The sequence below is a fragment of the Tyto alba genome, unplaced genomic scaffold (genome assembly GCF_018691265.1).
Source record: "Tyto alba isolate M040663 unplaced genomic scaffold, T.alba_DEE_v4.0 Super-Scaffold_22, whole genome shotgun sequence".
Classification (NCBI taxonomy): domain Eukaryota; kingdom Metazoa; phylum Chordata; class Aves; order Strigiformes; family Tytonidae; genus Tyto; species Tyto alba.
The window spans coordinates 5,728,052-5,739,791 of record NW_024881296.1 but is presented as its reverse complement, the minus strand read 5'-3'; the positions used below and the strand labels follow the sequence as shown (position 1 = coordinate 5,739,791).

At 43.2% G+C, this 11,740-nt stretch overlaps 1 protein-coding gene across 5 annotated transcripts in view; it reads right to left on the bottom strand.

The window, feature by feature from the left end:
* Positions 1-3,076: 3,076 nt before the first annotated feature.
* The window catches only part of TRIM67 (tripartite motif containing 67), a 33,344-nt gene continuing 24,680 nt past the window's right edge, over positions 3,077-11,740 (bottom strand). For all 5 annotated transcript variants that reach the window (XM_009975915.3, XM_042796112.1, XM_032985409.2 and 2 more), the window contains 3 exons: positions 10,835-11,138; positions 4,869-5,031; positions 3,077-4,028 (listed from right to left, as the gene is read on the bottom strand). In XM_009975915.3, the coding sequence (XP_009974217.3) occupies positions 3,963-4,028; positions 4,869-5,031; positions 10,835-11,138 (533 nt within the window). In that variant the 3' untranslated portion in view covers positions 3,077-3,962. The remainder of the gene's footprint in view (positions 4,029-4,868; positions 5,032-10,834; positions 11,139-11,740) is intronic.

Sequence of the window (11,740 nt, the reverse complement as noted above, 5' to 3'; positions counted from 1 at the left end):
CTGATGGCACGCTGCTTCTGTTTGGCCCTACTAAACTTAACAGGGAAATCTGCAGAGGAAAGAACTAGGAGGAAGGTTTACAAAGGCTAAGGTTGGGGTTTACAGGAGTAGATGAAAACCAAGAGTCCCTTCTTGCTCTGCAGGACAGAATATTTGCCTGCTGTATTTATTTAGCAGCTGTGCAGAGGTTCCAAATTGGTATATGCAGAAGTCAAGCTTTGTCATGTTTATTAGAGAAGGGCTTGTTTGTTTGTTTGTTTGGGGGGTGTGTGTGTTTTGTTGGTTTTGCCTTTTTTTTTTTTTTTTTTTTTTAACATTAAATCAATTTACAGCTATCTTGTGTGGGCTCTGTACCATAGTGGATGGGATTCATCCCAGTGCAAAAGGCTCTGCTCTCCTGCCTATAAGGAGCAGCCCGGCCTCCAGGAGCAGAAGAGTCCTGTGAAAGGCAGCGCTGTGTGGGTCCAGGTGCCGGCACAGCTTCAGGTCCCACAGAGCTGCACAAATGCCCCAAGGAATCAATCAAAAGCATCCAAAGTGGTCCCCTTGGGTATCTGTGCTACTCTCCAGCCCCCTGGGTTCTCCCTGGACAGTCAGCAAGACAGTTTCTGCAAGGACCGTAGTACTAAAGGCTGACTCCCTCCTAAAGAAGGGATTTGGAGGAAACAAAAACTGGCATCAGAGGTGCTGTAGATGAAGAACATGCAAACTGCTGGGTTTATAATGAGACAGACCACGTGGGAATTACCTGCAGAGAAGGAAACTACCTCCAGCCCGAGAGTGGTGGAAGTGCCCTACTTCTCCCCCACCTGATGCTGTTCTGCAAAGGGAAAATTCTGCTCTGCCTATGTTCAGATGGCCACTGCCACCTGGATGCTCTGCATAAATATTCACATGTCGAGTAATTAGTTTCCTAGTGTAATTCTGACTACTTAAGCATTATTTCTGTTAATCAAACTAACAAAATGTATCCCACTAAAGGCATGAGGCTACACTCTATTGGGGTAATTGGTTTATTGCTATGGGCCGTGCCAAACCCAAGTCCTTGAATGTGTACACAACCACCAGATAAAACCACTTTGTTTAGTTTTTGACCTAGGCTAAATTAGTAAATTATTAAATACTAAATTAGTATTACTAATGCAGGTTACCTATTTCTAACTGTTTTCCTTTTATCTGCACTTCAGCTAGGTTAAAAGGAGACCGTTACAGTAGCTAGTCTGTCCCATACTTTTATGAATGCTAGAATGTGTATGTGTAGAGGATAACGAATGAGCTTCTCTACAGCTCTGAAGCATGTCTCTACCTACTGTCCATATTTCCATTAGAAATGAGTAACCTGTATCACTCACTGTGTTCTCCCCAAGGTATAACACGTGAGGAACTGATACCAAAGCAACTATGAAAACCAAAACCAAGTACTGCAAACACTTCTTAAACCCAATCAGAATTAATTTTAAACATCTGGCAATGGTTGAAGTTTGGAAAGATGCAAATTCATTTGAGTTTCCTTCACAAATGTTGGGAGTAAAGACAAAGATTCAGTCCCAAAACAAAAAATGCCCTGTTGTTTTTAATACAAGTGAAAGTGGAGTGCCTTCTGTATTAAAATTATCATGGGATGTTTCCCAATATAAAAAACTACATGCAACTTATGTACAGTATTCCTGTACACTGTTCTGACTGGCAATACTCAAGGCCAATGCTACGATTACAACTGTTAGATTCATAGAAGAGCACACTCAAGAGGAAATTTGTGGTTTGGTGTCGTTCTAGCTGAGGTAGGTTAAAACAGACCTGCTAATTAGAAAATCCTGCACAAATTTGTATGGTATTAAACAAAACCAAAAATTCTAAGACAGTTGGTCTCTGCGATTCTTTAAGAAGCCAAGATGAGTGTAGAGCAGTTATTCCAATGTCTATAAGTTTACTAATACAATCCATTCCATTAGAAAGTACTGTTGCTTTTCCACTTAAAAGCTTATGTTATTTTTTCCCATCATTGGTTTTATTTCCTATTTCAGTCTTGACATCACTGAAAGGGCACTGCTGTTCTGCAGGCGAGGTGTGTTACAGGGTGCTTGGCTGGTTACAGGCAGCGTGAGGGCAGACTGCTTTTTGTCTGTGCAATATGCCCGGACTGTTTCGTTCTGGGCTGCCTCCCCGTCCCTGCAAAGGCTGCGAGGGGGATGACCCCAGGGAGGATCCTGGCCGCTCTGCCCCAGGGAAGCCTCGCCACCGCTCAGCACCACCCCAGAAATGTGCTTGGGCCAGGGACCAGAAGTGGTCCTGCAGCAGGGTGCCTGGGGGCTGGCAGGCTGCCCGAGGACAGGCCCCGGCTGCTTGTCCTGCGGCTGCGGCTTAATGCAAGGCAGTAAGCTGGAATTTGGTCAGAATGTTTGTTTTCAGGTGTAATAATTGCCTGTCTGAGAACAATATGCGTGTGCGTATACGTATGCTTGGAGAGGAGAATTTGTATTAGCAGCAGGATTTTTAAAAAGGAAAAAGTACATTAATGGGATTTAGGAGTTCATGCTTTTCTTGTTCGATAACACCACGCTTACGTAGGATTAGAGTGACAGAGTCTGAGATGTCATGGGCTCACAGAGTCTGCTGCATCTTGTCCTTACACATTGCTGCTACCTACACACACACTTGCATACGTTAACTGGGTTCAGAGAAAAAGAAGCACACACACAAATCAATGTGTTTTCCCACAGCTACGGCACTGTCACCTGCGTGCTGTTGTTGGAAAAGTCCCCAGTCAGTCAGATTCCAGTTGTCATGGGCAACACCTGAAACGGCTGCTTGTTTTCATGGGAGATGCTAAACACGGGTAAGTCTTGCAAAAGATTTATGTCCCAATCCAGAAAAATTCTTAGGGACGGATTTCACATTAAAACACTATGAGTCACTCTCGCTCAAGTTCTTCATTAGAATCAAGACAATAATTAGCTCACACTAATCTAATAGAAAATTAAGGCTTCTGATCTCAAAGCTACATTGGAACTACAGCTGCCCAGGGCTTATCCAAACCAAAGCTGGAAAGCAGCATTTCTCTACATGGGATACTTTGTATGTGCCATATTTAAATAAGTCTCTTCTCAGTTCAATTCAGAGGGATCTCCCCTGTGCCCTTTTTCAAGAGTTGTGCTGATAATCACAGTCAGATCTTCTGTATGTGATAGTCTCCACAATGACAACTAAGTAACAAACACTAAAATGTATCAAGGATATTTTTCTCTCTACTTCTGGTATCTGAATTCTGTGTGTATCATGGTGTTAGCTAAAATGAGCACAACTATTACATGGCAGTGTCTGGAAACCAATCTTATTCTCGTTGAAGATAATGAGATAAATTCTGCCACTGAATTCTAGGGGAACATCTTACTGCAGTCTAAAGCCAGAAGGAATAATTAATGGTCACTTGAGCCCCTGAATGTAATGGACAATCAGGAATTCTTGAGCACACAGCCTCCACTTCAGCTGTCAAAACATATGCTTTCTTGATTTAAGGACTTCAGGTGGCAAGGGAATCTAGTTCACCCACTGGTAAATTGCTCCAAAAGCCGTTGTCCCCCAGTCTTAGTCTTACCCATTTTTTCCATCATCCATAATATCTTTTAAGCGAAATTCTAGCCATGAGAGAGAAAATACACTCATTTTACCTTTTGCTTTACAAATGTACATGTATGTGTGCACATGTGTGTACATATGTATGAAGTGTATATATGTTCAGGTACCCACATGCAATTGACCGTCAGTTCAGTGGGTATGCTCACTATGGCTGTTAAATTAAAAATGGAGTGGGCTAGCTGTAACCAGCAGATTATTCAGTGAGCAACATACTGTACAATGGTTTAAGTCAGGGAAGAGACTGCTTTTTCACTGACTTACTGAAAAGTGCCAAATCACACTGAGAAAGCTTACAGAATCCAGCACAGGGTCAGGCAGAGGCTTCATCAGTTGTTGGGCAACTTGGGCTGTTTTACACACTGTGGCACCTCCAGTCCTGTGTGCAGGGTCACCTGCACAAAGAAGAAATAACATGTAGATTCAAAACTGGGACATCCTCAGCAGAAAGAATTCAGAAGGCCAGGAACAAGTAAATGGCAGGGGAAGGACTGTGCAACTAAGGTCCTGGTTTAAGTCATTAAGAATATCAATGGAATATTAATGGAGATGATACTGAGTCCCTGAAATAAACAAGTCTCCTTCCCCCTTACCCTTCCCAAACACCTTGGAGTCTGGATGCCAGGTGTCTGTATCTCTTCCCAAATCCAGCTGCCAGTTGTAGGTGTCCAGCAGTGCTGCTTGCTAGACACAAGGTGGATGGTGTCATTGTGTGGGGGACCCCGAGTACTTCAGGACAGGGATCACACAGTGGAGCCCATGTTTGAAATATAAGCAAATCCTTTTATCTTTGCTGTCCTGGCAGAACAGAGCACAGGACATTTGAGTGCTCCTTCTATAACCTGACATTTCTATAAGGTTGGGGCTCCCTCACAGATGAACCAGAGCACCACTCAACAGCAAACACAAGCTTAGGCTCAGCTTAGTCAAACTGGCAGAGGAAGCCTTAGCACCTTTGCAAGGGGAGCACTGTAACAAAGTGAGTGTAGGAATTAGTGTGTAGAGGTACTTCTACTTGTTCTTACAGCTTTACTCTTCATATCTGTGAGGCAAGGCAGGTCAAATGCAGTTTTCCAAAAAGCGTTAGTAGCCTAGGTGTCAGTCTGAGAAGGAAAGAGCCCCTATCCATAGTGACTACCTACAGATGATGTTAGCAGCCCCAGCAGCAGTGGCCGGTAGCATACATTCTCCTTTAGCTGAGAAGCGTCAGTGCACTTGAAGTGCAGGAGACTTACCTGGACGTTTCGATTGAGGCTCAATGCAGGCATGAAGACACCCTCGACATTTTCAAACGCTGGAGGCCCTTGCTGCTGCCCATTTATGTAAAAGGTCAGGTTGTGCTTGTTCAGATCCAGGAGAACACCGACAGTGGCACCTTTAGAAACTCCTCCTTCGGTCCTAAGGTACAAAGGGACCACACTTGGCGAAGGCAGAGTGCTACACTGCCACTGCTCTCGCTAGGACAAGGCAGTCTTACTAAGCAAAGGGAGAGTGGAGCAGCACGGTGGAATGATTATCCCCACGGCATTCAGCAATGACTGATCCACACCTTTATTGGAAGCATCTGTATTGCATTCACGGGAGCTTAATGCGGGGAACCTAAAGAGAAATTAGGTCCATCTCCACTACAACTGCAGTCTAAGAGCTGAAAATGGGGTCCAGAGCTAACAGGTCCCCTCCGCTGATGAGAGACGGGGGGGTGAGCAGGTCAGGTCAGTACTGAGCGTGTGGGACAGGAGAGACAGCTCTGCAGAGCATCCCTGCTATAGTGAAGTGATGCATAACAGAGAATGAAAAAGCAGAAAGCTGGTTTCCCTGGCGTTCATTTATAATTGTTATGCCTGCTAACAGCCTGAAACTCAGACTTCCAGTTTGAGCACTCACCTTGGCAACCCCTGAGGGGACCCAGCTTTCCAGAGATCAGGGTACCTGCACATGTACAACAGATAGTGGTTTGGGGGAGGAAGAGAAGGCGGGGCTGGTTAGGGATAAGCATAGCTCCCTGTCTGACAAGGTGCTCAGCTATAAGACTGCGAGTTGTTTCAAGTGTGCAGGCGCAGTTATTGATACCAGTGATAATTGGTTGTGTCAGGAGCAGCTGCTGAGAGCTACCGTGGTATCAGAGCTTGGCAGGACAGACTCAGCCAGCCATTACACGCTCGAGTGATTTGACATTAATGCACTTTGATTTGAGGGTTAGTCAAACCCTGTATTACTTTAAAGAGCACTGAGCAAAAAACCCTACTAGATATGCAGATTGGCCACAGGCACTGCTACTGTGCTAATATCATGGGGACTCCGCAATGGATTTACAGCCTGACACAATTTGCTCAGGGTAAATCAGATTTCAAATAATTTGCAGTAGGAAAGGAAGCAGCTGTCTTTTGTCCCATGCACTCCCCTCAGGCACACAACATTCACAAGATTAATGCAATTTTAACATAAAATTTACGACAATGGGTAGGCAAAACATCAAAAAGGCGGGGAGGAAGCATCAAAGCATGATTGGGAAGAATATAGTTCAGGGTAAGAAATTTTTATCTTGTCCACTAGGTGTCATAAATTGTTTTCCTTTAGACTACATGTGGCACATGGCATTTCCTCTGAAGGAAAAGGGAGTTTTATCTGTGGCATAATAGTATAGAATACTACTGTGACTTCTCCATTTCAAGCTCTTCAAACAATAATAGTATAGCTGAGAATCATGAATTGGTTCTGAGATGTGTTAGATTTCAAACTTTACCGTTCTCACGTTCCTTTTATTCGCTTTCTGGTCCTGCAAGCATTAACAGGTTTCTCTTTGAGCTATTCTCCAAAACAATAAAGCAAACAGTTTTCCAAAAAAAGTTAACATGCTTACCTATCCTCAGTATCTCCGTATCTAGACTGCTTTTATTAAAAGCACTCAATCATAAAACTCATGATGAGATTGTGGGAAGCAACAGTACTATGATCTAGAACTATTTACAAATAGATTACATTATTTTTTTTCCTCTGTTTAGAAACAGCTTTGATTGTGGAGCATCATGATTTATATCCTGCAGTGTTTTAAAACAGATTTTATGACATCCTTTTAAATTACACTGATCCTCTCAGGGAAACAGAAACAGCAACTTTGCCTTTTTGAGATTATTATGCGCCTTCCTATGTGATAAGTTAATTTGCTTCTTGTGGGCTAATTAGCTGTGTGCTGCACAGTGACATTGAGTGACTTTTCTGCAGCCCCCAGGGACAGCCCCGCTGAAGAGGAGAGGGGTGCTGCCTGCAGAGCCCACCCGAGGCCCCTCCGGAGCCGCAGGGGCAGAGCAGAGGGATGGGGTCCCTCTCCCTCCCTGCCTGCCCCAAGTCGTGCAGGACTTCAGCAGGTAGATCGCCTCATTCCTTGGCCGCCACCTCCCCACAGTGAGCAACCAGCCCTGGCAGGACGAGGCCGGGGCAAAGGCAAGCAGGGGCAGGCTGGACTTTTCCTGAGGCTGAACAACTGCTCTTCCCGAGCATCCCATGATTTCCTTGGGAACAGCACTTTCAGGACTCTGGTGCTTTTTCGACTACTGTCATGGTCACTTCCTTCAGGAGAAAAGGTGGGAGAGTCAGAGTTTCATGAGCAAACTTATGCAAGACATTTCCTCACTCTTCTGTACATCACTTAGTATTACAAGATAGTTTTTCTAATATATGACTCAGTTGCAATAACAGAAGCCAGCTAGCTCAACAGACTCAAACTGATGTTGCTCTCTCCTGGTACGCTTCTGTGGCAGCATGTAAAAAAGCTGCTGCTTTACTATCATGTATTTTCAAAACTACTTAACGACACTTATACCATAGGCCCTTAGTAATCTGCAGACCATGTAAAAGGAAAATATAAGTATTTGTTACAATGCTTCTTCAATAAATACTTAGCTGATAATCCAGTTTTGAAGATATGTACCACTCCTTCTTTATGTCAATTAAATCACACTTCACACACTTATTTTCTCACAGTCCTGCACCTTTTAATTTCTGTGTACAGCAGTAAGTCCTGAGTGTGGAATTGCTGTGAGGAAGCCTGGAAAGTCAGAGCACAGACAGGGGAATTTGGCTACCATGAAAAATGCCACTGCCTGTGGCAGTAAAGGCTGTTATTCTAAGATGCTTTCAGCAGCATCTTGGACAATGTGCAGAAAAGGACTATATGGATTGGCTTGAGGAATTAAGAACAATAATAAGTTTCACTATTATTGAAAATTAAAGCTTAAGATTTTATGAACACTTTAATAAACTGAAAGATGATTTTAACTCTCCATTAACAGTATTTTAGTCACGAGCTTTACAGTAATTTAACAACTTTACCATGTCTATTGTCAAGGACAGTATTTTTCAGTCAACTGTAACATTTTTGTATGATGAAAACCTGCTCTTAAGATCTCTGAAGTCAGTGAAGAGACACCCTTGATGGCAGGGAGCTATAAGACTACACTCCAAATTCTCTAGATTTTGACTTCCCACTGTCCTTCAGTATAAAACACTTCAGTGTGATTTCAGTCTCTTTTTTTATGTAACCACGTAGTGGCTAGAGTATCGCCTGCAGCACCAGGTACTCCTGTTCTTGGGAACTTTGCCAAGAAACAGATCTATTGCAACAAATGCCAATGCCTCTTAGCAACGGGCATACAGCATCTCTCGTATGAACTGATTATTTCTAGGAACAACGAGGCTGAAAGGTACCTCACAAAGCTATATCCCTGCTCTATAGTATTTTCTTAACCCATTTGCTCAACCTGTTCTCAAAGGTTCCCTCTGGTTTTCATAGCATTAGAGTCTTCTGTTCATGTCTCTTTTTCTAGCTTTACAGAAGTCATGATAGTTTTTAAGGACGTAGACAGGACCAATTTTGTATGCTATGAGTGAAAGGAACAGGAAAGTACTCTAAACATAAGAGGTCCCATGAATAGGTTTTTCAAGCTCCACCTCAGCTTATCCTTGAAGCCAGTCATGTATTTATTGCCCTAATTTATTCTCATGAAGATTATGAAGCATGAAATGATTACTAAGATGTAACGTCCATCACAATAACATCTGAGAGGCTAAAAGCTAACAATAAATTTCCTTTGGACTGTGATACTGTACTGTCATGCACTTGTTTCCAGTGGGGAAAAACAACTAGGCAGCAATAACTGTTTCCACAAGACTATTAAAGCTAATGAGTTAAAAAACTGACCCACTTGACTGTTATGGTTAAAAATATAATGCCTAGACCTAATTTCATTGAAGCGCATATGATTCCATAACTACATGCCCTTTACAAGTGTATTTCACTTGAACAGATACTCCATGAGTCTATCCATGCCTTGGATGTATCTGAAAGCCGTTGTGTTTTATCTAGTAAAACCTGGGAAACTATCACCAACAGAATGCACTTTGTTCTCCTGTTTAGGCAAAGTGTTTCCATTGTTTGTGCTTCCCAGAAAAAGAGCTTTTGCTTAGCTCATGTGTTGCTTGCCATAAAATAGGTTTCTGGGACAGTAGTACGCAGAATGGTTGCCAACTTTTTTCCAGAAAACATAAGCCGTTTCACAGAGCATTAAAATTAATACAGCTTACCACTACTTCCGTCCTAAATTGAATCAAGACGTTAAAGGGACAGAGAATGGATATATTTATTATAGTGATGTTATTTCACTCTACATGTCTTAGGACGTGATCTAAGGTCCATGGAAAATATTCCAGTTGACTTCAGATAGCTTTTGATCTAGCTACAAGGTTCTTCCACCTGTCTGTAATGAACTTCAAAATCAAACCATGCTTCAAACAAAAAATCCCAGCAATTGCAGTGTACTTACTTAAAATACAAGTATACTTTATAAATGATTATTCAGCAGGAGACATTACAGCCAGCTTTAGGATACAGTGCATGTTGGCATAAACTTATATCTTTAAGGAGATAATACCTGCATTTGAGCATTTTAAAAATCACTGCAAGCCTTTCTTTTAATTATTTGATATAACTGAAACAATATCGGAGCTAGTGAGTGTGGAAGACCCACTGGGACAGTCAGTAGAAAACTAAATGAAAATTGATTCCCGCTCTGCCACAGACCTGCTACGTATCCTTTGTCAGTCACTTTATTTTCACATCAGTCTCCCATCATGACAGAGTAGGTATGCAAATACACCATTTTCCAAAATAAGCAAGGAACTTAGGATCCTGAATCACACTCTTCAGAGGAGACCTTCTTCTGTAGTACCCAGCTGACCTTCAGCTAGGGCTGACCCTCTCACGGGACACAGAGAGAGAGCAGTGCAGCTCTGCTCTGGCCATACCCCAGGGAGCTTCAGGAGAAGCTGGCCACGTCTCCCCTACACAGTCCAGCATAATGCCAAGGAAATGCAGCCAGCACTAGAGAGAGGTAACTACCACGAGCGCTGAAAGCCATTCAACCGTGTCAGCACAACACTGGACCTATGCTGATAGACGTTGTCTCTGTGTGATCCATCTCTGGAGGTAGCTTCAGTTAGAACATGTCTCCTCACCTCTCTGTTGCACAGAGCACACAGAGCCTCCAAGTGGTGGGAGAAAGAGGGGTTTGGTAACAACGGGCCAGGGGCATTCTGAAATCCTCTTTTGTAAGTTGGTTGTACTAGCTGAGACACTTTTCAAAGCTCTTCAGTACAATGCCTCAGCTGGACAGAAGCTGTCACTTAGCCCTCACTGCCAAACAGCCCCTTGTGTCCAGATCACCTGAGGTGTGACCTACAGCATTACCTTTAATCAGCTTTCAGGACTGGCAATAAACACTTGCATTATGGACAGGCAATCACCAGTGCTTTGCCTAATTATTGTACAACCCTGTAGCCAAGATTCCTCCTAAGGAAGAGAATCAACCACCTTTCTCCTTGCCCTCCTCCAGCAATGAGAGAGAAATCCTGCATCCCAGTGCACTGTGCTCCTCTCTGATGATGCTGTGGGTGGGATGTGCATTAACAGGCTTAAATCACAGCAGGGGACATTTAGGCTAGATCTCAGGGAAAAGTTGCTAACAGTGAGGATAACAAACACCAACACAGATTGCTAAGGTACAGTTGCTGCCACTAGTTATTTTTAAGAAGGAATAAAATAACTATGTTTAGCAAGGACATGATTAGTGTCTTGCTGAAACCCCTTGCTCTGATGCAAAGCAGAAAAAACAATCAGTAATGAGAAAAGCATGCAAGAGGCACTTACCGATTGGTGTGAGAATTGCAGTGCATGAACCAGCTGCGGTTGTTGTCAACGTACATGGCCCATGCCTTGTCGTCCTTGCCGAGCATCATGTCCTTGACAACGTTAATCCTGGCAATGCCAAAGGCTGGATCTGGATGGTTGTCATACCGGTCCACATGCAGTTCCCAGTAATGCACGCCCTTGGAGAAGGCTGCTGTGCCAAGAACAACCCGGTCATCGTAGCTGTTGCAGGTGACAGTCTGGTTGTCATTTGACAGCACTATGTCTCTGTGAGCTGAGGAGGGGTCGAAGGTGAACCAGGCCACTGTGGAAGGGAAAAGGGAAAGCAGGATTACGGCAGAACAGGCTGTGTTCAAGTGTCATCTGCTTTACTTCAATTAGGAGAATGACATTCTGCCTTCCTAAAGAGACTACTGCACTTTCAGGTAATAAAGACAATCTTTCCTCGTTACTGTAGGCAGCTACACGAAATAGCTTTGAGCCAGCACCCTGCTGCTTTTCAGCTCAGAAGTGCCTTATGTCATCTGTGCTTGTTCCTCTGAACCTAAGCTGCTAAGGGCAGTGACTTTCTGTTCCCACACAGTAACAACAAAGTCATTGATGAGACAAAGGCTACTCCGTGATACGGAAACTGCTCACATAGCTGAATTGGTTCAGAATCACCTTTAATGGAAATGGAGTTCCACTGCACCCATGCTGGTTAGGGCTGACTTCACTATTTTATCAGAGGGGAAAAAAAGAAATGGAAAAAAAACCCCAAAAAAACAAAAAACAAAACCCAAACCAAAACAATAAACAAAAAAAAGACAAAACAAAAAAACAAACAAACAAACAAAAAAACACCAAAACCACACAAAACCCAGAAAAAGCTCTTAAAGTATAAATATTGTATACTAGCCTATTTTG